The sequence below is a fragment of the Bradysia coprophila genome (genome assembly GCF_014529535.1).
Source record: "Bradysia coprophila strain Holo2 chromosome X unlocalized genomic scaffold, BU_Bcop_v1 contig_12, whole genome shotgun sequence".
NCBI classification, from domain to species: domain Eukaryota; kingdom Metazoa; phylum Arthropoda; class Insecta; order Diptera; family Sciaridae; genus Bradysia; species Bradysia coprophila.
Window position 1 is genome coordinate 1,103,390 of NW_023503293.1, and position 27,620 is coordinate 1,131,009.

Sequence of the window (27,620 nt, forward strand, 5' to 3'; positions counted from 1 at the left end):
ATGAAGCAGCTGATTTAACGTGATGCAATTTTTTTCTGTCTCTTCTTTTCGCTTTTTATGCAGAAATTCAATTGAAGCATAAAAAAAGTCGGTTGCCAGTAAGAGCTTTTTCGATGCCTAAAAGCAAAAGGCTGCCGTGCACGATCGTTACGATATTTTATGGGCTCTGTATATTGGTTATTATTGATTCTGAAGGTCAAACTTGTGTTTAAAATTGTAGATGTGTTTTTTGTATTTTAATTCATTTGAATTTTAAATATTTGCGTGTAACGTGTGTTGCGTGTTTGTGTATCATTTGTTTAGTTAAATAGCACAATTTGATTTTTAAGCATGTTGTTATTAATTTATCTTTTCATTAAAATATGTTTTTTTGTATTTAAGTAATTTTAAGTTTTTTTAAAAGTATTCACCTTACGAGGTGTGTTTGCTACTTATTTATTTTTTGTGTTGAATATTTTCAATAATTTACTTTTTAAAATAAATTTTCCCTTTTCATTTTTTTTTAGACGAGATCTAGCATTCAATTGAGTATGTTTCAACATGATAGACCATTTTAAACGAAAAATTGGCGATGAACTAAATTTAGTGTTAGCGCACCTTACAGTTTGATCCGGCCGATAAATACCACTGAAGAAAGACCTCAAAAGTAGTGGCATTTTTTATATAAATTTCGATTTTTCAAATAAGCTAATGCAACGCCATTTATCATAGTTGCAAAGGATAAGATATACTTACTTTAATAGTTTCTATTTTTGACGAAGATAAAGGAATTCCAAAATAATTTTTTACTTTTTAGTTCATCTCGTCCCTATTCGCATTTATTCCATTCGACACTAAGGAGTAAGTGCAACGACTCTTACTCTCTCTTTACGTATTTTCTTGTTGACAATATGTGTAACGATGTGGAACAAATGTAGGAAGTCAAACACATAAAAAGTTTGATTGCGATGAAAGTTTGTGGAAGGATTTCATCTTAGAGCCAATTTTAAATTTTCGGTCATTCTTGGTTATACAATTTATAAGTTACAGTCTTTAGAAAACACGATTTTAAATTAATCAGAATTTTAAAAGGCATCGATGTTCCCAGTGAATTAAGTGCTTTCCAGTCTAAGATATTTTGGCGGGAAATTTGAATTCGTTAGTGGATTTTCAAATTTTGTGCCAAAATATCATAACCTGGAAACACTTTATTGACTGGGAACATCGATGACTTTTAAAGCTCTAAAAAATCTCAAATATGTTCCGAACAAAAAAAAATCCCACTGTATTATGAATGGACGACTCCGGCATCAAATCGATTTAGTGCAATTGGCAGAACTATGCTATCCAGTTTACTATCCGATTACTACAAATTGAATCCATGCAAAAGAAAACTCAATTAAATGGGAGATCTCCGTAAATTCTATCTGCAAATATTAAATATTTATAAAGAAAATGTAAATATTCTAAGTTATTTAACATGAATTTCTTTTTTATATACTTAGATCGTATGTATAGCACAGCTTATTTTGTTAGATTGAAGCACAACGTTTTTTTTTAAAGAGTGGTCGTTTAAACGAGTTTTCAAGATGAAAAGAAGACGATTGTAAAGGAAATCAAATCATAATTTCATTATATCGTTAGGCAGCCAACCTGATAGATTTGTCGTTATAGTTAGCTGTTAAAATATTGTAAAGGCAGATTATTGATACTGTTTTGAGTCTGAACAGAATCGGAATTATGTGTTTTTATAGCAAACGACAGCGTTCCCATGGAAATAAACCTATTCCAAGACCTAAATATTCTCCTTATTAAGTTCATTTGTATACTGAAATTTAACAGATGAAAAAAGCTTCTTTTGTTTCTTAATGCAATCGTGTGAGAAGAGAAAACAAATGAAGTTAAAAAAGCGAAGACGGCAGATTGAAACTGACCGAATCCCCCGGCTGACTGGATTTATGGATGTTCCTATAAACAATCGCAAACTTTCCTACAACTCACTTGTTAAATTTTCTCGGCACTTTAAAAATTGGCTTCAGATGGTTGAAGTGGAATGAAAATTATTAGAAAAGATGCAGAGACGAGGGAAGAGATGCAAGACTTTGAGAGAGCAAACGTATGAAATTTTCTCACAAATTCGTGCAGCTCTTTTGCACTAATTTTCTATGCGATTAACAATGGGACACAACTAACTGTTCACATAGTTTTTACGGTTTTTTTTTTCGTCAAACGAACGGAAGACACAATCAGATTCTATCAATAAAATGCAGGTTTTTAAAATGTCGACGAGACTAGATCAAGGACATTTTGTTTGCATGAAATTTATAACATTGTTCAGACTCAAGACGTTCGACTAAAATTAGTACAGTTTTTTTTTATCAAGGCGAGTAAGATTTTTCTTTCTTTCTTTTTTCATGTAGATAATTAAATCTCAGTGCATTTAAATTAATGAGCAAATTGGGATGACGTTGAAAGTTGAACTAAAGGCATATAAGATATTGTGAACGGAAAGTGACACAATATTTGACAGGAAAGATTTTTGTTGAATAGGAATGACCACTGTTACTCTACTTCTATAGCAGCTAAAAATATGTTGGTATATTTTTGTATATAATATGTTCACATTAGCAACACAAAACATGAAGTAATATAGGCCTTACAGGTTATGTACCTAATTGTAATGAACTTCTTTACGTTTTACTTTTGTTTGTTTCATTTATTTTTGTTATTAATTATTCTTTAGTGTTCTCAATATTTATCTTTGTCTTTTTTATCCAAAGTACCAAATTAAGTGCATAAATAGATAGCGAATCATAAAATCGCCGTAATAATATAAATTCGACTCTTAATGGAAATTATTACTAGAAATTTTGTTAATTTTGTTAATTTTTCATTCAAATATAATGTTTTCTCCTTTAGTTGGTATTTTATAATAGATTTTTTTTTAGTCCCATTAAACAGTTCATTGTCGCTGAATATAATAGATTAAATCTCTTTAAAATATATAATTTTTTTGTTTTGTTTTGGTAGATAAATACATTTGATTTTTAATTCATTTTTAATATTTCCTTTTTTTTAGTTAATTAATTTATTCCTCTTTTTTATTCGTTTTTATATTTCACTTCTTTATTTATTACATTCAACATATATATTTCTCTGGATGTTTCACATCGTCTCATTTTAAAATAATCGTCGAGATATTATAACATTTATCTATATTTTTTATATAATTTTTTATAATCCTTTATTTATTAAGATTTTCCTCTTTTTTTGGTTTTTAGTTTTAATTTCATCATTTTCTGTTGTCTGTTTTTTCGTCTGCTGACAATTTTGATTCGGGTTCAGAGTTAACTCGACGATTGCGTAGTTTAAACTAGTTCCTACCCGTCAGGATCATTACGAATTCTATAAAGTCATTCAATTAACAATCAATTTGTAATTAGCCAACAACCACTGATTAACTAGAAGAATGGAAGTTAAGCAAAATATTTGGGTATTGGGGAATCTGGCACACGGTGCAAAAAGAATGCACTTTTAAACTATGTAAAAGGTGAACTCGCACACGCAAGTTTATTACTGCAAATGCTTTTTAGCCATGTCATGGACATAATGACTCCTTTTACAAAATTTTAGTATCGAAAATTTGTGTGCGAGTTCACCTTTTACGTAGTTGAAAAATGCGTTGTTTTAGCACCGTGTGCCAAATTACCTCACGCCAATATTTGATATATAAAATACTGCTTTGCCAACGTAAAAATCCCCCTTTAACCTGTTACTGTTGTTCTTCTTCGTTTCTCTGATTTCTCTTTCATTTCTTTTGCTATATCAAAGAGTAAGATATATAAATCAGAGAATCCAATAAGAACAGCTTACATAAGAAAGTGGAATTTTTAACCCCGTACGAAGTACAAAGCACCAAAGCAGACGGTAAGGGCAAAGTGTTTGTCTATGTTCATAGATAACGAATCCGCAATAGAAATTTTGTCTGTCCGTCAGTTAGGGCCCTAGAAGTAAAAGGCTACTCGGCCTTAAGTGTATTTTGCATACAACTATGCGCAATTTCTAAGATGTATAGATTTTATGCAAAAGGCACACGGGCAAAATATGGGGACAGACGCACTAAGGTCAAGTACGCAATAGATATACGGGTTGGTACGGGGCTCAGTCGCACCAAACACTCCAACTGTTCTGATGGCTCGTTTACGTGTGCTTTTAGCCAGATTTTTCACGTCATCAAAATACTTGACCAAGGACATCTTTGAATTTTTCACATTTTTACTGTTTCTACAGCGAATACCAGAAAGCTATGATTTTTTTGTTTTCTCCATTCCATCTATACGTTTTGTTATGAGTGAGACACAAAGAACATATATGCACTCGCAACGGGCAATTTCATGTAATTTATTAATTATTGGAATGGTAACGACAATTTTGAGAGTATTTCAGGCTTCCAACGACTTTCCCATCTTTCGAAATGTTTTCGGTATTTTCATTTAGAAATGAATTTAACCGATTGAAGATAGATCCGCAAATATAACATCGACCCTTCTTTTGGGAGGAGAATTATGCAGCGCAATATTTAAAATTGTAGCACTTGCGATTTTAATAGAATTCACTTAATGTTGAATTACTAGTCCCAATATTCCTGCAATCATATACGTATGTGCTACACTGAAGAGAATGTTGCATACATCCGCAGGATCCAGTAACTTATGTTGTAAGCCGAAGGTTTGTATTGACCTTGCTGTTGTTTGTATTGGCCTCGAAGTACTAGATTCGAGATTTATGTAAATGTCGTATTCGTGAAGTTTCATAATTTTTTAAGCAAATTTCAAATCTAGTACTTTTTCGACATGTATGTGACTGTGAATAATTTAAAGGAAGAATAATTGTAACCCTGCCCTTCTGTTCGAATTTTTTTTTCGTTCTAATCTTTGACATCCAGTTCACTTTGTCCACTTAGGCCATTGCATTTTGTTTTTCCTGTTCGAGATAATCCATCACTTTGCTTTTTGTCCCAGTCAATATTTTCGTTATTAATAATCATTCGAAAGTCAACCCAATTCATATCTTTACTATTTCTATTCTTCTAGTTCATCGATGGCTAACAACTAATATGAATTTATTTAACAAACCATCGTAATTAACCATTCCATCACCGTCCATATCAGCTTCTTTGATCATATCATCCACCTCCTCTTCAGACAATTTTTCGCCAAGGTTTGTCATGACATGGCGTAACTCTACTGATGATATTAAACCGTCCTTATTTTTGTCAAACACTCTGTAATCGAACAAAAAACAATTATGAAAACATTGACCGCTTGCACACAATTTAGTTTTCAATTATTCAAACCGGAAGGCCTCTTTCAGTTCATCCTCGCCGTCGGCACCTTTCATTTTCTTTGACATCATTTGCAGAAATTCGTTGAACTCTATTGTTCCGTTTCCATCCTGGTCCACTTCGTTTACCATGTCTCTCAATTCAGTTTCTAAAATTATATTTTCATTTGTCATCAATTTCGTGTCTGAGAAAACATGGAATCAACCCTGCTAGTTCCTAGTTTACTTTCACTTAAATTTTGGCAAAGTGGCAGTATCTCGGTGACAATAATTATTTCGCTTTGGAAGCATCTTCTTACCTGTCGGTCGTTGACCCAATGACCGCATGACCACACCTAACTCAGCCATAGTAATAGTTCCGTCTTCATCTTTGTCAAATAACATAAATGCTTCTTTGAATTCTGAAATATGCAAGAAAATATTGTTTTTATTTAGTCTGGATTTAAAAACATAAAAAAAAACATAAGAAAGGGACAGTACATATGGTGTACGCAAAAGCTGGTCGTCCATAAAAGACATGTTTCTTCAAACTATGTTGCACCTTTCAATCTCTTTATTTAAACTTACATGTACAATCTCTCATTAAAATTGCTAACAGTCAGGTCGGACGATCCCTGAAGTGCTTTTTGATTTTTTTCATTTAATGTAATCAGTCTGGCCCAGTGAATATTGGCAGCCCCATAAGAATTCAAATCTAATAGACCAACACATCATGCAGTTCACGATCGAATAAGAGAAAAATCAATGAATTTAACTTTAGGAATTGTTATGCATTAGGAACAACCGTAATATTAAGACCTATAAGAGGAACACAGTTTCATTGCTAACCGAATTTTTTTTAAAACCTGAATTTCACTAGGCCCCACCTTTTGGGCGGGTCAGGTCCCTTGACTGACATTTTTTTCAATATACTTTTAATCAATTTCATTGTATTTTCCGTCGTTTCGAAACATCACAAATAACTGATATAAAACCGTTTGCTTGAGTAAAAATTCTTTGGAAAATTACTTTTTTGTTCCCTAAATTTGCGGCCAGATTTTTAATCAACAATAAATCATAAATAGACAAGGGCTCGCTCCGCTCTGCCCGCAAACTTCCCACTCGTGTAAGTTGTCTATAATTCAATGTCATAGTCTTATTGCTAACGTTAATCAAAAGTAAAGATGCGAATGTGGAACGATTGAGCACTCTTTCACTTTGGTACAATATAAAATAGTAGACGTTCTTGCCTTACACTTATGTACAGAAAGGAAGCCCCCAGTACTAACTACATTCACAAAACCTTTAATCATGAATAAAATAGCACGACTCGTACGAAACTTCACACTCGTGGGAGTTTTAAAGTTTTCTGTTTCATTGTATTTTAGTGTCATTCCATACATTTGAATAACGATTCAGAAAATGGTTTTTCCTAAAATTTTATAAATGTATTATGTCATGGCGTGAAATCTGCTACTTTTGCCCGTGATAGCTGACTATCACCGTTATAGAAAACCATCATGCGTTATAGCTGACTTTCACGTGACTATCCCTGACTATAGCCAACTATCACTGCTGACTTTCACTTGACTATTCCTGACTTAAGCCAACTATCACCGTGATAGCTGACTATCATGTGTGATAGATGGATATAACTAACCGACAAAATCAAATTCCATCAAAGTAATCTTTTTCCATTGATTGAATTTCCAACAGTGGAAAAAGCTGTTTTTCTGGAATAACTTCCAGATCCTTAATTCCACGTAGCCCATCTTCGAACTGAACCTCAGGAATTCAATTCTGCGTCGATTAAAAAAAATAAAATTAGTAATTGGTTGCTCAAGTTAGTTAGTAGTAATTGCTCAAGCTATCGTGTTTACAAGAAAAATATTGGGACAAACAATTCCGTTTTTCATAACATATCATACAGCCTTTGGGACAAACATTTTAGGGTATTTTCCTGCAAAAAACCCTGACTTACAGTCAAGGGAATAACTAAACGGATGAGTTGCTAAACATAAGATTGAAAGATCAAGAAGCAAGGAAACTGTTGCAGTACAGTACGTTAGAGAATTATTCAGGCCGTGAACCATAATTTCCATGATCCTTTTTTGATCATTTTTTTTCCCTGATTGGTATGGTCAGTAGCTTTTTTGTATCTGTAACTACGCTCGGTTGTGCGATTCCGTGAATGTATGCGGATACTTAGGGCGACAGGCAGACATTTTTTATAGCTGAATTGGCATCCACAACCAAACGTAACAAGCGTATAAGACCCTGTACTTTACTGGGACTAGAAACCGGAAGTCCACTATAAGTAGATGAATAATTTTGGTTGCCAATCTTAAATAATCGAGCGCATCCAATATTTATGGACTTTTTTCCCTCCAAAAATAAAATGTCGCCAATGGTATAGAGCCACCGTAACCGAATCTAATAGTTCTGATTTAAAATTCACTTTTAATAAAAAAAAAGAATCATCTAAATGTGTGGCATATGCTACCACTAATAATTTATTACTTCCCCTTTTCGTTTGGGTTCACAAATAAAGTATTTCACGTCTATGTCTTACTATACGTTGATGTTGATATTACATACGTTTAACACATAACATTACGTAAAAAGTTTCCAGCACACAGATATCAAATGTATTCAACCTATTTCGTATGGATTGGAATAAAAAGAGAAAGAATCTAAAATCTATACTTATTAGCATATATCCCACGCCATAAGCCAAGTCTTGCATGTTTCACAGCGTTATTATCAATGAAAATTCCCGATATAAATATTTTTTTTTTTTCATTCGTATCTCCGCAAATCCAACAGAATATGAAACTTTAATATGGTGGGATCTTAGTGGATAACATCGTAAAAGCGCTAATATTGGTCTTGGCACATTTGGTTGCTCTTCTCTCGGAAAATTCGATGGAAATGCATAATATCCTTGGAAATGGAACATGCTCGTATTTTCACTGTGATAACTGTACTGTGGTTAAATAGTAACCTATGCGTGGTGTAGTGTAGCATCTGAGAGTAATTGCATTCGGAAGAAATGAAACGGAAAAATATAATACAGCTACAGGGGAATACGTATACATTTATCAATGGTGGCTGCCTGTGTGGTGCTTGTTGATGTAGATAACAAAATTGACTATAAAATTCAAATTATAGATTTTTATTTGCACTTCATTATTACCACCACCATTTCCATGCTACGATTTCTAGAGACGTTTTTTTTTGCGTTGTACTTATTGCTATTTTTGTGTCTAATTATTCTCATTTTTATAAATATGTTAACCCTCCTCTGTCTCCGAAAACACTAAACTTTGCTGACTTTTTATGTGCTTTACGTACTGCAGTTTTATTTTTTCCACATCGTTGTCTATGCCTACAACGGGAGAAACGTTGCAACACCAGTTCGCATAAAATAGATAGATAGTCCATTATTGTACTCTTAATAAGAAGACATCTATAAATGACGTCAGCACTTGAGGAGGGGAAGATTTATACATGCCACAAAAGAATAGATGGTTTTCATATCTCGTAGGCAGAATTTTTTTTTCAGTCTTGACTTTCGTTCTAGTCACTATCAGTCACAAAACTCTCAAAAAGTTAAAAGAAAAAATGCGTCACAACTGGCAAAGAGGCCAAAAGGGGGAAGAGGCAAAATTGTATCATAAGTATGTTCCTTAGTCCCTAAAACAATAATTGGATTTTTTTTGTGGACGGGGACTTCCGTTACCAGTGAGTAGCATTGAACATCATTTATCCACTCCATACATATCACTAAACAAAAATCCGAAGTCAAGTAAAGGATTCAGTCAATACACTTAGAGGCAAGAATGACTTCTTTGCAAACTGAAATGGTTGCTCCAAATATTAAAACCAAAGCTAACCCGTAGAATCTATAACTCAGTTCGTCCATACACTGTCGGGCTACGATTTCTCTCATCTCTATTCTTCAATGCCAAAGTCATTATTATAATTGCGAAACATCTCATTTTCATAATTAAGTTTCAGTTGACAAGATCATCTAGAGTTTCGCTTTTAAAATGTTGACTTTAATTTTCATTCTGCAACCGAGTGTCACAATACGACATATTGCTCATTTGAGTGTGGAAATGTAAAATTTTTTCGCACTTGTTATCTATTTCCATACTGCTTTTTCACCACTTCCGCACTGTTTCGGTCAGTTTACTTGAAAATAAGTAACAATTCCAAATATATCTCAAAATAAAAATCCTTCAATCATCACTGGATTGGAACGCCAGACCTCGAGTATGTGAGTCACGAACGCTAATACATTGACTGTTCGGATAGGAATTACGGCTGTCATCGCTGTCATTCTCTATCAGGTCTCTTTTTCAATTATATCGCAGTTAACCGTTAAAATGTCATACATTTTAGTGTCTTTAGTTGTTTGACATTTGAAGAGTTAACTCTTACGATAGAATTGAAAAAGAGATCCGATAGAGAATGTCAGCCGTAATTCCTCTCCCGGTCCGACTACTCAAACTAGAAAATTAAACGTATACAGTCCAAGTACCGAACATTGCTTGATCAGATTTTCTGGATGGAGTGTTTTTGGTCCTAACAATCAACAATTCAAAACTTGGTGCACAAGATACTATTTTAAAACTGAACTGAATAAGCACTCACATTTTTCGTTAAAAATGCACAATTTCCTATAAATGAAAACTTAAAACATAAACGTATTCGCTTCAAATAAGATAGCACTGCAATTATATTTGTTCCGAGTTAATGCATGATAGAGATTTTCTATAGAAGAAAAAAACTTTCGTTAAGCAAATCATTTACAATGCGCAATAGTCCTTGTGTGCCAAAGTTCTACAAAAATGCAAATATTAAATTCCGGTTTAGCTACAATCATCCCGCATATATGCAGAAACAGCACACACCGAATGACATAGTATTTAAAATCTTTCATATAATTTTTATGAAAGCCGCTGCTAAGAAGCAGCTGGTAGGTAATCCTAGTTTGACCTAAAATATGCTTTATTTGATAGCAATGATGATATTTTAATAATTTGTTGAGGTGAGGGGTGGCAAGGTGCCTATATTCATCGAGCCATCGTCCAGCAACATTTAATTTTTTCGTATGAGCAGACTGTGATTTACCTTATTTTCTCCCCTAAGAAAATTGTGTTTTGGTGACAATTAATCGGTCGCACGACAATTCTAGCGAGAAAAATGCTTCTGCTTCTCCTGTGTGGAGAAAATAGAACTTTTCTTCACTTGAAGTGTTACTTTGTTTACGTCTTCAAAAGTGGTGTGGTGAATTGATTTTTATTTGTTACGTGGAGAAATATTTGTCTATTCAACCGAGCAACGGACTTCCTTTATTAGTAGGACAGTGTATCGAAAAAATTTTGGAATTGTAAAAAAATCTGGAAACCTTTTTCATACAAAATAATACTCTATTTGACAGCTGACACTCGAAGCACTTTTGCTTGAAGTGCGTTGAACATAGTGATAAATGCTTTTTTAGGCACCAGATGTGAAGATTGTCACTCGAGGCCTTAGGCCGAGTGTGACAATACACATCGTTAAATCGTTAAATCACACCTCGCAACTATGAAAAAGTTTGTATTCACCTCTGGGAGAAATAGGAAATTCCAACTTGAGTGAAATTGCGGCTCTCGCTTTACTTTTGGCCAAAGACATAGCTCTTGTAGAATTTCCTATTATCTACACTCGGAGCATAGCAGAACAACAGAATCGTCCGTACTTGGAAGGCTAGCAGTTACGGATATTTTGAGATATTTGTTTGCGTAAGACCCCTGACGTAAGACGAGTGCAATTTTATTTTTTCATGTTTTATGGTTTTTAAAATGTCTTCCCGATCTTTCAACTCTCTTCTATTATTATAGTCAGTCGAAGAGGTATTCAGAGTAGCACGCAGAGCAATGGAACGGAGTACGCTTCGGATTTCGCTTAGAGATAAAATGACGAATCAGTGGATTCGACAAAAAACGAAAGTCGTAGACGTGATGGAATTGGGCAAAACACATTGCGAGAATGACAGACAAACGTTGGCACAAAACCATAATGAATTGGACACCACCAATCACACGCCCAATGGGCAGACTTTCACCAGCAGACCACCAGCAAAATGGACGAATTCGATCAAGCGAATGGTGGGTACAAACTGGCAGCAAATATTCAAAATGGAAGACTAAAGGAGAGGCCTACATCCAGCAGTAGATATCTGATATCAACGGGATGATTAAGAAGAATAAGATAGTCAGTCGAATAGAAGCATGAAAATTGATAATGAGTTTTGTCCTTGTAGTCCTCGTTATTAATCGCAAGATTGTCTAAAATCTATCGTCCAAAACAGATACACAAAATGTCAGTGCCATTATTAGTATAAAAGTTCTGGAAGTGATTTGAAGTGGCAGTTTTGCAACTAAATTACTGTATTTTCATTTTACGTATGAAATAGATCATTTTCACTATACGATACTCGTCAACATAGCCTTACTTAATTTTTCGTCAAGTAGTCCTTAACCTCAATTAATTGCCGTTAACTGCGTTCAATTTACTGGTTTTTACATGAAAATCGTTCGTTCAATTCATTCGATATTTTTCGACATGTCTGACAGCTGGGATCGTGTCTGACGTTTACAAGGTCATGAAAATGATGTATCGTGGGATTTTTGGTTATTAAATGTCAATAATGTTAAATGAGTAAATATAGATAGTGCAAGTGTGGTGAGTGATGACATCTTGAAATCTTTTCTTCTTTAGCATTTGTTGTCATTCTCGACATTTAAAACTTTGACATATCTTAAATACTGAACGTCAGCGAAATTTAGACATGAGCTTACTCCAGCTGTTTGTTATTCAGCTAGTAGACTCATACCAACAAAAGTGTAAAAATTGCAGTTGTGATTTTCCCACCTGTCCCATATGGCCAGACCAGCCGTGTTTCTTAAGGTATCTTTATAAAGTAATCTTCATTAGACTTACCTGAAACTTCCTCTTCCGATAAACCATACTCCGACTGAAAAACATAATTGTTTTTGTCATATATTGGATTAACTCATTGAAATACATTTTATTGAAAATATCAGTCTCAACTTAAAGTAAGTTCATTTCATGCTGAATGACTGTCGACATCGCATACTATCTTTTGTTATAGCTCTTCAGCACGAACGTATATATACGAAAAAAAAGGTGTATTACTCTTAAAGTAGTGATTAACGTAGTTTACTATTTTGATGGAAAGAATTGATTTTTCAGGATGGGGTATGTGAAAGAAAAGTCCACTTATTGAATTAAGTTGAACCAAATATTTGAGATATCAGTATTCATTCGGCCGTGTCTGTATATTCAATCTGTGGTTTACCATCCAGTCAAACATTTTAACGTTGAAAAAGGTTGTCTGGTAATGGATAAAAACAGAAAAATCCCAACAAAACATTTCACGCCTGAATTGCAAATTTTAGTACTAATAGTAATTGAATAACTGTAATTCTAAAGGACAAATTGACTCAGTTGTTTTGTAATAGCCTTTCACCAAAATGATCCACGTCGCATTGGTAACGTCATAAAGTTCATTCAAGCTACACATTTTGAGTAGTTACTGTGTGTTTAGTGGCTGTAACAATGTACTTGTACACACTGAATGACTCGTATGACGTAACCCAAATACAATGAATTTGTGTACATATGTCAAGCCTATATTTAGACGGGATATCAATTAGCCCTTTACTTTACTCAGAAAGTATTTGCATACTTTGAGGTGTGGCTCGGAAGTCCAGACTGTACTAGTTATTGGCCATGAAGAGGCTGTTAGTGAGCTCTCTAAACAAATACAATCAAATCAAAGCGGAGTAAATAAAGTAAATGGATGTGAGAAGTAGTAAAGAATTTTACGCTAAAAAGTAGTTGATGCGTATTTTTCGCACTGGGAGTGGGATTGTCGTAAGTGAAAAGGCTTTAATATCGTGATAGTACATATTATATATGATGCAATCACTTCTTAATAAGAAGCAGATACTAATTGCGGGAAAACATTTTTCCAAAATTTCCCTATATTTTCCCACTTTTTCTGAAAAAATCCATATTTTCCTATAAATTGTTTTTGGAAAACTATAGGAAAATTTGTTAATAAAATTCGGAAAATGTTCTCCTAAAAATGGTCCCCGACAAAGTATGATGCTAACCATATTTGTTCATCTACAATGAAAAAAAAACCCACAAGAACAAACAAATGAATAAATACGATATAACTCAATTTTCTTTGAAAGCTTTATATTTATCACAAGCAAAGAAACTTGTTTAAGTTTCTTTATGTTTAAAAAGTGCGAAAAATAACCAACATTAAAACAAATATAAACAAAATTACCGAAATGAATAATGAAATCAAGTACAATGTGAAAACGAAAGAATTTTTAAAATCAGAAATGCTGTATAGTGATGTGATTTATAATAAATATAACTCCTATATCACTATACACACGATTTCAAAGCACAATCATATTTTGTTTATTTTTAGACGAGTAAAATGTTATTGAGGAAGATCGTGCTGATTCATGGCATTTTCGACTGTGAAAATTGAAAAATCAAAACAAATGATATTTTTGTGAATGAGTTCATTAATTTGATGAAAATCGTTTGATTTGTTTCTCTTAATTTGTGTGTGTGATCAATTTCAACTTACAGACACTTGTCGAATATCGGTACGACTGGATAAAGTTCTTAAACGACGATACTCTTTATCGTAAGTACCGTCGAACAGCACACCGGACTGTTCAACGTTATCACTCATTTTTCTTTTGAGAACAAATGTTCAATGGCACTGTAAATAATAAACAACAACTTAACGCTCACTGGACAGAAATTTTACTTTTTATGTGACCCGATGAGCTCACACTCAGAAAATTCGAATTGCTTCTGAGAAATGTTTATCACTTTTGTTGCACCAGCAGACACAATTGGACACATAATCACAAAATAAGATTCTTTTATCGTAACCTAATCACTCTATTTTTGGTAACAAACGGAAGTACATCTAAATCATATTTAAGTTCTTCAATCACATTGGATGCTACTTTTTGTGTTTTTTTTTGTAAAATCAGAAATGCCTGTACGAGCGAGACGACTCGTTTTATTTTATTTTTATCTTCTAAACATTTTTTTCAAATTAAGAGAAAATAATTTACTTCCAGACATGTCAGCCGGTTGAAAGTGAGCCGGTGGCGGAGACATGGCTGCGAAATACTAAAATAGACCACGTTCAAAACAAAGCGTATTGATTACGAAGATATAATCACAATTTGCGTGAATAAGCAAACATTACACTAAAAATAATGCTGTGCAATGATTGTATTCAGAACAGTAGCGCTGAGCATACGGACCCCGTATTTACGGAGGGGGCAATCTAAACATTCCATTGAGGCGTAGCGATCAAAACAGATTTCTAACAGTGACTTTGGTTAGATGAAGTTCAAAAAAACCCATAGTACTAAACCAAGAACTAGAACAGATTTTTGAACGGAAAATCGGCCCCTAATTTCTTATAGAAAATTGCGGCGAGTGGTAAACCAACCTTATTAATATGAGAAATTTCGACTACTGCTTCGAAGTAGTCTTTTTGAATAATCGGTTCTCGTGCTTCGTTCAGCGCTAACTAAATCAAATATCTTTAAACAAAAATGCTCATGTTCTCCGAATTCATCACTTCAATAAATTCATTTTGTTCTTTAAAGACAAACGCCTAACAACCGTTCCAGCGAGATAGAAAATTAGTGCGAATAGAATGAGTGGAATGAATGGCATTCATAAAAAACTAAAATTGAATATTTTGAAGCATTTCTGCAGGACAAATTCGTTAGATTTACAGAGCTCAGCGTTAATTCTGCCGCGCCCATATCTTCTTAGCTCGAGATCTCTCTGGACTGGAATGATCTTAAATGTGTGATTAAATAGAGTTGATGAATTATGACTCATAAATTAGATTCGAGGTTTTACAAAAAAATGAAACTTGACGAATGCTCTTGTTGTGCAACGTTTTTTATGAATAGTTAAATGCAGAAACGGGTCATGTCACAAACATATCGTAAGCCTATTCGAAATGGAGATAAATCGATGAAATTTAATTTTTCTTATAATTCGCTGATGTCACATGTATCGTTCCGTCTTTGCGTTTAACTATTGACGTGGAATCAAATTTACTAAATACGCAGCAATTAAGGATAACTGTCACGTTTCCGACTGAATTTTTTGGACCGTTCTCTCCTGGTTTTTTATTCATTGTTCAAATTAATAGTCTGGGTCTGAGTAAACTGAAAAAATGGATCACAATAGCATGGATTGGTCTCAAGACTATATTTACATTCAGGTCCCATCAGAATTTCGGAGTAAGACTCATAACAGATTACTTAAATAACTATTACTTTGTAGTGCGAATCATACTCACCAAGTCGATTGTCACAATCAAGTCATGTTGTTGATTTTTCTTCTTCTTTGGTTTCTGTTTCGGTATCGGTTTCGGCTGAGGCTTGTAAAGAGTCTGTGTCGAACTCTTATTCGAAGCAGTTTGCTTGGCCGGAGCTGGCTGTTTTGCCGAATGAGCCGATGCTTTTGCTGGTGCTCCTCCTTTTTGACCAGATGGCGTTTTTTCACGTTGTTTTTGAGTCAAATGACCGCTACCATCTGCAGGTTTATTACGTGCCTGTAAAAAAAATTCTTTATGAATCTCTGAATTGGATTAATCAACACGTTAGACAAATGGTTTATTGTAACATGCTATGAATGAACAGACAGATTTTATTACCACCAAGAACATTTGATGAAGAATAACAAATTTTCAGGCTTAACGACAATATTGCCTATTGTCTTCCAAATTACTGGACGATAGACTCCTGGTTATTTTAAAATTTCACAAAAGTCTTGAGTACAAATAATGTTTGAGTGACCTAAAAATGTTTATTTCCAACAATAATTCGAGAACTGGACGGGTCTTACTTCTAAAAATAATGGTTCGTTCTTAGTGTCCCATTGTTGGGTGTACTGTAATGGTATGCGGCTCACTTTCCATTTTTTTTTTTTCAATTTCGCTCTTCGTTTCTATATTGATGCTTGGATAGGGTGATGTATAAGACCACGTTCGCTAGAACAGTCGATTGATACAGCCGTCCGTAAAAGGTTATCAATTCAACTGCAATGCAAACGCGTTCGTTTACACGGTAAAGGCTGAAGATACAGATACGGCTTTTATCACCCACAAATCGAAAAAAACATAGTTCCATATGGAAGTTGTGCACAAAGTTACAATTCATTGTACGTACATAATCCATGTAGACAGAACACGACATAACGACCGGCTATGCAATAAAACTCTTTTAATTTATGACCCAAATTATATTCAAATTTTTGTTTCAAAATTAATATTAAAAGCGAGAGAAAAAATCGTATACGAAAGGCACCGTCATACGAAGTATCAGATAAAATAATAAAAAAGCGGAGAAAAGTAATAATAAATATGGGAGTTTTTTTGCCAACTTGGCAAAACATTTTTTCTGTTGGGTTATAAATGTTTCGCTTGCGAGTTTTTTTTTAGTATGAAAAAAAACAGTTCGTTTTATTCATAGTTTAATTGCAAATTGAATTGAATTATTATCATGAGAGATTCTTTTGAAAAAATGGCCTCGACGAAATTTCGTCCAGGCGTAATTTGTATATTATATGCCTAGATAGGTATATTGGCTCCTACATCTCAACACCGACCTCAAAGAATTGTCACAAATCATGAACTTTGGATGGATGTAAAGTTTACATTCTGTACCCCAAAAAAACTTGAAAATTCTTGAGTTTTTGCTCGGGAAGCTGTAGGGAGCACAGATGGAGATAATCTCTTAGAGCCATTCTTTACCATCTGACGCTCCCCCCTTTCCACACAGAACCATGTTTTCTGAACGGTATACGATTACCGGCTAATGTAACGTTTATCGGATAATGGGTCGTATCCCACGCATGCTTATATAAGGGATGATAACAAACAGATTTATTTAAAAAAAAAACGTTCACTGGCTTATGTAACGTTTACTGGCTAATGGAACGTTAACCAGTTGATTTACCGTTTCCGCTGTTTACCCCTGACTTTCATTCAAATTTTTACCACACACAACCAAAAAAAGAGAAAATGAATCGAAAACTTAAACGTGTCCCATTAAAAATCCGAAACAAATATTTGCTTCAATTCAACTTGAATGATCCAGTTGATTTATAAATTATAATTTTAGAAATGAAAATATTTTTGTTTACACGATATTTTTGCATCATTAATTATATCATATGTTCAAAGCTAAATTTCATCGTTTTTGACGAGTACGCAATAAAAGTACTAAAACATATTAGAACACGTCTAAATTTCGAGAAGACTCCTACCAGTCGGAATTCACTGAAGAAATGCTATTTTTTATATGAAAATTGTTGTTACATTCGTATCATAAACAAAGTTTTTTTTTTCGTTTCTGTCTTACAGGTGTTAGATTGATTAATTTCCTGTGGTGGAGATATATGAGTTTGGTAATGAACGAATACTGATTGATTTCTTAATAAAAATAAATAAATTAGTCCGAGAATTTTTTCTTTCTGAAATTGCTAATTGAAGCCAGATGCTCGAATCTTTTTACTGCGAATCTTGAATCAATTAAAAAAATTATTCAGCTTGGGCGACATTCCATAGGAATAGCCAGACACTATAATTAAAATGAGCTGAAAAAATATCAGAAAACATAATTTCACGGCATTGAGGACCATTATTAAAAGTATAAAACGAAAATAATTTTATCGTTTTTCTGAATTTTCATTGTTGTTGGGTTAAAATTATTTCTTATTTCAATCAGTCACCTATTTCCGAAAGAGAATGAAAAGATATTTAATAGAAGATAATTAGGCTCGTATTGTTACGACAATTAAAGACATTTTTCATGCGTTATCAAAAAATCGGCTTGACGATTTCAAAGTCCGCGGTGCAGGGAATCATTAAATACCTTGGTCAGTCGAGGAACCTGACCACCTCCAAAGGTGGTACCTAGTTAATTAAAGCATGGTGGCATTCAAAAGGTTGCCGTTTTAAGAAAGTAACTCGAAAAGTTTAGGCATCCACAATGCACGTCAACGTTTGAATTAAAGCGCAAGCAAAACCCTTACATAAAAATTCAAGTGATTTTTTTTCTCTTTCGTCGTTTACATTTGTTTTTATTTACACCAGATTCTTATCAAATAATCATTCAATCCCATCGGGTAAAATGGAACGAAATTCATTCGTTTCACATAACGATTTTCGTTTCAAAATATACGGAAAAAAAACGTCTCCTATGTGAATACAAAGGGAAGGGTAATATCATTCACTGTGTGAACATGAATACCTATACGACTTTACCTTCTGAGCAAAAGAAAATTGCTAAAGGGACGCGGAAATTGTAGACGGGTATGTGAGACTCTTTTTTTACTGGTTACTTATTTTTCGATGGCGGTATTATAAATTCAATAGAATAATGGTTAACACGTAAGTATTGGAATGGTTGCCGAAAGTCAAATAAAATTCCATGACGGAAGTATACTCAATCGTAAGATCTGTAACAGTTCAGTATCACACATGTAGCTAATTCGCATATTGGTTTCTCATAGTGAATTGATGATGGCATATACATTGTTTTTAGAACATTTGCAAACAACTGACGTCATCAACGAATATTAATCCTTCGTGTGGTTGAAAACTCATAATTTTCCAATTTTCAGAGCTGCCTCATTGTAAGGGACAGTACTGAAACCGGTAATATTTACTATTTTTCCAAACGGGAAGAATATAGTGCTTCATTTTTATGTTATAAGACAAGTATTGTTTTCACTAGGAAGTGATTCATCGACGATTCATTCCCGACTCATCGGCGATTCATCACTGATTCATCTGTGATTCATCACTGATTCATCGGCGATTCATCACTGATTCATCTGCGATTCATCACTGATTCATCGGCGATTCGTCAACCTCATCAACCATCGGATTGTAGCCATGTACCACACCGCCAAAAAAGTTTCGAAAAACTCACCTGTCGCAGGTAACTTTGTCTCTCGGTAATCTACATTATCTGCCGCGGCTGTATTTTTTGAATGGCGCGCTACAGCTGTGGCAGCTATTGTAGATTACCTGGAGACAAAGTTACCTGCGACAAGTGAGTTTTTCGAAACTTTTTCTTCAGTGCAGTACAGATAGACAAACAGGCGACTAAACTTACCACTACCGCTAATTAACAAGCGATAAGCTAACTAAAGTAAAAAAAACTCTACACCTTTCAAAATAACCGTTTCCAAAGCTTGTTGCTTAAAACCATACTTGTGAGTTCGGCTCGTATCACAAAATTAATCCCTCATGTTATGAGCTACCTCCGCAGCATCCAATGTGATCTACTATTACCGTTCATAAGCATGTAAAAACCCTTTTTTCACACAGAAATTACTGTACCGTTTATCATATAAACTATTATTATCGCAATCTAATGTCAACCCATTTTAGGTTGTTCATTCGTAAATAAAGCGAATACTGTGTTTTATCCGGGCCATCAAATATTTGTTGAAAATTATTATTAGATAGGAAAATCGAAATGTTGTTGCTGGAATAATTTCAATCCGAAAATGTTATAATCAGATTCCACGTTTACGTGTCAACCATTGCATCAAACAATGAACCAACATTGGGCAAACGTTGACAACGATAATGAAAATAATTTCGATGCATATTGCCGAGAGACCCAAAAATGACAAGAAAACATTTTGAAATAATAGTGCTGAAAGCATCGAATTAGGAGGTGAGGATTGTCGGTAAACGCAGTTTTGTATGGAATTCCAATTTAAAATTCTTTTAAATATAAAATCGTTCATCGATATTGCTCAACTTCTGTTATCCATCTGTTATCGATAACGACGACAAAAATAACGAAGAGCTCTGGGTAATATGGTCATTTATATAGTAAAATGATGTTAAAAAAATTGAAGTACAAGGTTTGAAATTAACAGATTAAAAATACTTCAATCTATGGAAGTAATAGACCCGATAATAATACTGGTTATATGCTTGTCGTCTGTAACAGGTTAAAAATTTGACAAAAACCCTCTAAAAGTATTTCTTGGGCATTTCACTAATTTGTTTTTCAATATTATTTACGCGCATCTTTTAGGACCATTGTGGGTAATGACAGCCAAGTCAACGGGTAATACCAGTCACACGACCATATTTTTAATTTCGCGCGGTAAAATATCTTTTACGTGTTACGGCATGTTTCCTTTTCATTTACATTGCCTAATCACGTAAAGCATTGTACTTCCGAGGTTCCAAGTTGTGTATTTGACACCCTACTTATCAAATATACAACTTGGAACCTCGGAAGTAATATACTGTTCCTGACTTGTGTTTAAACATCGCGAATCCGTCGCTTATTTCCCACGACATTTAGTTTGTTCCTAACTTATGCTAAAAGGCTTTTTTTGCAAATTCGATTACAGCATTGATTATCGTCAATTTTTCTCTTGTATTTCGGTTGACAAGTTTAAACTTGTTCGTCTTTTACCCAAATCAATTCTTTGGTAGATGCCGGGAAATAAGTGGTCAAAAGTTCAATTGAACAGCTGCAGAACGGTGCTTCGAGAAGTCAATTAGAATAGCTCAGAGCTTTATTAAATATGGCTATTGAAACTACGGCTTTTACATTACAAAGTACGTGAAGGTTTAGCGAAGTACGCTAATCTCGCTACTCATCTCGCTAATTGCCCGAGAAATGGAAAATCGTTACGGTTTAGATGGAACCAGTTCTTTTCTTGGCGTTATTTAGGACTTGAAAAATTGGATAGATTACGCCTTTATATTAACATTTTAACATCAGCAGTCAGCATTCTTCCAGCCCTTATGCAGGAAATATTACTCGAGAGATTCTTATACAATGAACTTTGGATTTCTTTCTTTTTCAAATAGATTTCGAGAGATTAGTTCGACTTACTAAATTTTACTTTACCTCTCTTTCTTACACCATTACGATGTGGCTTGTGGATTTTCAATTCTAACCACTGGTGGTCAGAAAGATGGCTTTGACACAATGAATTTTTTCGTTTAAAAAGTTGCGTGAAAAATCATAAAAACGTTGGTTACCACGTAAATAACATTGCATATTGAAATTCTCACAGTCGCTCCTCTGATTATATTCACGTAAAATCAAAGGAAAATGTAAGAATTTATAATGGTGTGAAAAGTAAAATCTAAACTCGTTTCTCTGCAGCATTGAGAACATCATTTTTAGTTTAAAAAAAAAGAGAGCGGTTCACTATACGTCCGCTATTTAGTTCGAACCCAGAATTCGTTAGAGTCACTTGGCAATCAGAAAATGGTTAGTGTCTCCTTTTCGAAAGTGAATTCATTTTTTTTTAAATATTAAACACCCGGAGGTGTACACCCTTACATATAAATAGCAATGTCGTGAACAAAATAATTGATCATTTTCAAGCGTAAAATTTAGTCCCAGTTGTACAATTGCATTGTATGTATATGTTGCAACTGCGGTACCTATAATTTCTTGTTATAAATTACTCGTTAAAAAACGATTCGTTAACTATTTTTTAGGCGGTATCATTGGATCAAGAACAGCAAAACAGTAAGAGAATATTTTTCTAAATTTCACAATTTTTCTTTTATTAATCGGTGTAAATTTTCAGTGTTTAAAAAAGCATTTGCAATGTTTGACACTGGTAAAACGGGCAGCATTGAGAAGGAGAAAGTTCGAACCATTTTAAATACCTTAGGCCATACCTATGACGATATGGAACTGCTATCGATGCTTGACAGTGAAGATGTTGAAGGTATGCATTGAAAACAGTGTTTCTTTCACAAGTGTGGCATATTCAAAATGTTTCACAACTTTATCATAATTCGTTGAGAGATTTGTAGATGTACTCTATCAGAATAACTTATTTAAAGCGGGTGCATTACGAGGGGGAAAGAAACTACGCGAGCAAATCTTGTCCCACCTACTTCCATTGGTGATTATTTGTGGCTATTTCTGGCTATTGACGGCTATTGGTCTCTATTGACGGCTATTGGTCTCTATTGACGGCTATTGGTCTCTATTGACGGCTATTGGCCTTTATTCACGGCTATTGGTATCTATTGATGGCTCCTGGTGTCTATTGACGGCTATTGGCATCAATAACAAATCTACCTGACCCAGTACTTTCCCACGTAGTTCTTTCTCGGACCTGTCACCAATAGCCAGCAATAGACACCAATAGACGCAAATAGTCACCAAACCAACAGATGTCAGACATCAATACATATTATGTCAATAGATGCCAATGAACCCGTATGTATTGGTGTCTATTAACGTCTATTGGTAACAATACCAAAATTTGCTATTTAATTACACCTGTCCCAGTATTTGCTCGAGTAGTTTCTCTCTCGGTGCATTGTTCTACGTAGCGTGGAATTGGGCGGGCATGTGTTTTTTTATAAATATTTTAAAAACTTTTACCGTAAAGTTTGTTGAATTTATCAGCAGAAAAGAAATGAAGACGACGAAGAAAAAACTTTGAGTACATTAGAACCTGAACTTACGTCCAAACGTTACTCGATCTCGATGGATTTGGTTAACTATTGTTTTAACCAATCCCTATAAAAAACCCATTTCAGTTAGACAATGATTGTAAGTTGCTAAGCCAACATACAGTTAACAAGACTAGATTAGAATTAGCTGATTCGAATTCTTCCTGACTCTCTACTCATTATCACATAAAATGTGGTTGGACTCAAAGTACTAGATTGTGTGCAATTGGCATAGAGGTACACTACCTAGAGGAATTATGACCCGAGCAATTGGTTAGAGCATCACGGCGACAAGGAGAAGATTTTGAGATCGCCTATTGACATTGAAATGAGAAATTGACGCATGAGTAGAACTCAATTCATCTTTAACTAGTAAACATTAATGTATCAACATTCAATAGGGACACGTTTTTGGAAACTAAAAGGTCAAATGTAAAAGATATTTGTACATATCTTACACATTTCTAGTACATTTCGTCAAGTAAAAATTGTCAGTGTCAGCGCTCTCTATTTTTTATTAACCAACTTCACTGCTATAACAGCTCATAGATATTTACCAGACTGAAGTTATTTCAGCAGAAAATAGAGCCTAAAGAATGAAGTACTGAAAACAATTATCAATTATGGCGCCTCTACAGACCAATGGACGGTTAATAATAAAATCCTGATATGCTAAGGATAAGAAATGATCAGATAATTCTGTTAAATTCTATAAATTTCAACAATGAGTTCAATTCAACGTTATCATCATTAAATTTTAATCGAATTGTTAACATCAGCATGCAGTTATATTTAGGCGAAGCCATAACACAAACGTTATCTGTGTTATAATGTTGATGCTTCAGCGATCACAACAATTATTCAAATAAAATACAACAATTCGTGTGCCAAAATCAATTATCGATATAATATAGCCTACATATAGGCTGCAGATTGGTTTTGGTCGTTGCTGAATAAAGTGAAATAAATTTGATTTAAAACAAGTAAATAATTGGAGTTTCGAAGATCGATTTTCGGTACTAGCAAATCATATTGTGTTTATGTTGGATTGTATATTTTCATTGGACGGACAATAGTTATTTGTTTGCCGAGGGGAGAAAATAGGGAATATCAATAAAAGTGAAGTTTGTGACCAGAGCGGAGCGGGGGCGGTCGCTCGAGCTGGAATTTAATATTTTTCATGTGTTCGTAGTGTTAAAACTTCATTTTGTCATAACGTTTTTGACAAGTTAGAAAAGTGATATATTACTGGAGAGTGTTTTAATAAAATAATTATTTGTTTACCAAGGGGAGAAAATTTGAATTTTCAACAAGAACAAAGTTTTGCTGCGAATTTAATTTTTCTATTTTTCGCCGAGGTGAACATTACGTTTTTCATGCTTCCAAAAATCAGAGTTTTTCTACAAATTTCGATTACACTCTGTTTTTATTCGTATTTGAATTAAGTTCATCATAGTAAATGTTCTCTCTACGCTCTACGCAGTAAACAGAGAGAGAATTAATAAGTGAAGTTATAGTCGTGTCCACGACGAAATTCAATTTACTCCATGGCGTATGACGGGTGAAAACACGAGTTTTCTCGTTGGAAGAAAGAAATATAAATGAATTTGATGAATTGTCATCAAAAAAAACGTCATCAAGGTGTCATTTTCTAAAAGGATTTATGAGTGGAGGAACTTAGTATATTCACACCGCACACATGAAAAAACTTTTATTTGAAATTAAAATTTAATTAAAGCAGTTCATCTGTAAAAAATGTATAAAAAACCTTTCGCTCACATACAGCAACCATAAAACTTTTTTTTTCTTTGTTCTTGTTCTCCGTCTTCTTCTTATTGTTACGATGCCACGGTCGCTCCACTCATAAATATATATATACCCATATATTCGACAAACAAACTTTGTTAGCACTTTGTACGTTTACAATGCATTATACGCTCGAGTAAAAATTTCCACTGGGGGCTCCTTTTTTATTGCATAAAGGCATATAATTTAGTCATTATAGCCGTAAGAGTCTAACGGTCTTATGGATTTGTATTGTAACGAACCTTTGCGAAACAATTGATGATTCCAGAAAGAATAATATGTCGGAATGGAATTACAAATTTGTGTAACTTAGGGAGGGTGTGGCAACTACTTGAGGATGGTATGTTATGGAATTATAATTTTACATCATTGTACGATGCTTCCATCCAATTAATTCCATGAGATATCAGTGTTAAAATACGTCGGAGAAATATGCAGAGAAATGAACGCGTGAACTGCCATCTGATCGCAAGTGGAAAGATCCCATTAAGCAACTTGTCATACAAACAGCTATTTGTTACAGTTGAAAAGTAGCCAAATGAATTTGTAATTAAAAAGAATGTTTTTCTGCAGGAACTGGGAAACTAAATTTTGAATCATTCTGTCGAGTTGCGTTGCATTTCAATGAAGAGGTTGATGACGAAGCCCTACAGAAAGAATTAAAAGAAGCATTTCGACTGTACGATAAAGACGGTATGGTGTCTTTAGTAAGTAAGTCAATTGAAAAGGAATTATCACAATTTAACGTACTTCTAGGTAATGGATTCATTCCCATTTCATCGTTACGTGAAATTCTTGGAGCTCTAGACGATCAATTAACTGGTGAACAGTTGAACGAAATGATTGCAGAAATTGATACGGATCAGTCTGGTACCGTTGACTTTGACGGTAAGGAATTCTTTCATAGAAGCTTCCAAACAGTACTTTGCGTGACATTGAGTGAATTAAAAATGTATTAAGCGCACACTTTGGTCCCTTCTCGTTCCAAGGATGTACAGTACGGAATTCGTTGTAACATACTACATACGCATAAGTTTCCACTTTCAAGTTTTAAAAATAGAGCTGTAATAGACGGTTACATTGGATGCTGCGAAAGTAATTAATTACGAGGTAGCAATTTTGTGATAGAAGCAAACTCACAAGTGTGCTTTTGAGCAAAAAGCTTCGGTAACTGTATTATCGACAAGTTTGTATATCCGAAGGCGAGGTCATCAAATGCACGTGTTGAAAAACAGTTGCCGAAGCACGAGTGTTGCGAGTATTAAAAAGTTGTTTCGGAAGTAATAAAGTACGTAACACCATCCAATGTATTCTAGTTTACTACTTGTCCCATCCGAAAGTTGATTTACACAGAAGAAAATGAAAAAAGTGAACAGAAAATAGTTCACAAATAATGGATCATTTTCGCAGGGAAATTGTTATGTAATGGTTAACTTTCGCATGGGGCAGGTAGTAAACAAACATTCATTTTCATGTTATGTTGTTATGATTGTAAGAAGGTATGATTGTTTTCTATTTTTCTTTTTGCAGAATTTATGGAAATGATGACTGGCGACTAATTCAGTTAGCTTTTACCCAAACATTTTGTTTTTGGAATTAAGAACCATCGAATTTCAATAAAGTGTCAATTGAATTTTTATAAAAAGTCCTTAACACAAACCGATTTTTTTCAATGCGACGACGTCGATTTTTATAGAAACGGAGCAGCATGGATATGATTAAAAGAAGGGCTCACTCTCGGGTCAGGTCTATCTGAACATATCAAGTCGGCTAGTAGTAATTTCGCGCCGTATGGGCGCGAAATTACACTATTAAAGTAGGAATCTCGCGCCACGCGAAATTCCTACTTTATTAGTGTAATTTCGCGCCCATAAGGAATGTCTTGCTGGTAGGAATCTCGCAACGTCTCAGTTGCGATGCAGGCATCCTAACATTTTGTAAAAGGAAAATCCACTTTTTCTGAGTAAGGATACCGGTATCCTTGATGCAAAATATGTGTATCTCAGTTGGGATACCGGTATCCTAACGTTTTGTAAAAGGAAAATCCACACTTTCTATGTCGGGATACCGGTATCGTTGATACAAAATACGTGTATCTCAGTTAGGATACAGGTATCCTAACGTTTTGTAAAAGGAAAATCCACACTTTCTATGTCGAGATACCGGTATCATTGATACAAAATACGTGTATCTCAGTTGGGATACCGGTATCCTAACGTTTTGTAAAAGGAAAATCCACACTTTCTATGTCGGGATACCGGTATCCTTGATACAAAATACGTGTATCTCAGTTGGGATACCGGTATCCTAACGTTTTGTAAAAGGAAAATCCACACTTTCTAAGGATACCGGTATCCCTGATACAAAGCTCTAGGGTGTTAGAATAAAATTCGCATCTCCAAAATTTATGTGCCTGATACTCAACTGAATCTACCGCCAATTTATCGCCAGGTACTCGTAAAAATTCTCTAAATCAAGTTAGCCATTGAAAAATGTATGGGCGCGAAATTCCACTATAATACGTGTAATCTCGCGCGGCGCGAAATTACTCGTTACCATCAAGTCATGAGGTTAAACAATTTGATCTGATATGATCTGAAGCCAGCTCAATAGCGTAATGGGTAACTTGTCTGCTAACCTCGATTGAGTTTGCCTGCTAGTGTGAGAGTTCAAAACTCAAGATTTGAAAGAATTGTCAATTGTACCATTGGTCGATTACAAAGTTCAAGTCCACTGAAGGTGAGTGTGGAGCTTTCACACAGCCTACTGGCAAAATAATGGTTATGATTAATGGTTCGCTCAACTATTACACAGTATTCAGGTAATGGCAGCCACAGGATTTCAAAAGATAACACCAAAAGCAACGAAACTAGACTTGCAATGATCTAGCCCC

The 27,620-nt window shown here is 34.4% G+C and overlaps 2 protein-coding genes across 10 annotated transcripts in view; one reads left to right on the forward strand and one right to left on the reverse strand.

The window, feature by feature from the left end:
* Positions 1 to 373: 373 nt before the first annotated feature.
* The window catches only part of LOC119067542 (neo-calmodulin-like), a 149,778-nt gene continuing 122,531 nt past the window's right edge, over positions 374 to 27,620 (reverse strand). For 7 of the 8 annotated variants that reach the window (XM_037170605.1, XM_037170601.1, XM_037170602.1 and 4 more), the window contains 6 exons: positions 15,749 to 16,003; positions 12,295 to 12,328; positions 5,622 to 5,723; positions 5,336 to 5,471; positions 5,115 to 5,263; positions 374 to 3,384 (listed from right to left, as the gene is read on the reverse strand). In XM_037170605.1, the coding sequence (XP_037026500.1) occupies positions 3,353 to 3,384; positions 5,115 to 5,263; positions 5,336 to 5,471; positions 5,622 to 5,723; positions 12,295 to 12,328; positions 15,749 to 16,003 (708 nt within the window). In that variant the 3' untranslated portion in view covers positions 374 to 3,352. Of the gene's footprint in view, positions 3,385 to 5,114; positions 5,264 to 5,335; positions 5,472 to 5,621; positions 5,724 to 12,294; positions 12,329 to 13,990; positions 14,400 to 15,748; positions 16,004 to 27,620 lie in introns of those variants that run through there. The other variant, XM_037170606.1, reaches the window with a different exon arrangement.
* Positions 12,701 to 26,384, forward strand: LOC119067546 (troponin C-like). Of its 2 annotated transcripts, none has more exons than XM_037170610.1 (6): positions 12,701 to 12,781; positions 21,947 to 21,977; positions 22,039 to 22,182; positions 25,301 to 25,420; positions 25,484 to 25,615; positions 26,258 to 26,384. In XM_037170610.1, the coding sequence occupies exons 1-6, from the start codon at positions 12,716 to 12,718 to the stop codon at positions 26,284 to 26,286; spliced, it is 522 nt and encodes a 173-aa protein (XP_037026505.1). In that variant the 5' UTR covers positions 12,701 to 12,715; the 3' UTR covers positions 26,287 to 26,384. The 2 variants fall into 2 exon arrangements, with proteins under 2 accessions (XP_037026505.1, XP_037026506.1); XM_037170611.1 differs by lacking the exon at positions 12,701 to 12,781 and adding an exon at positions 21,629 to 21,713.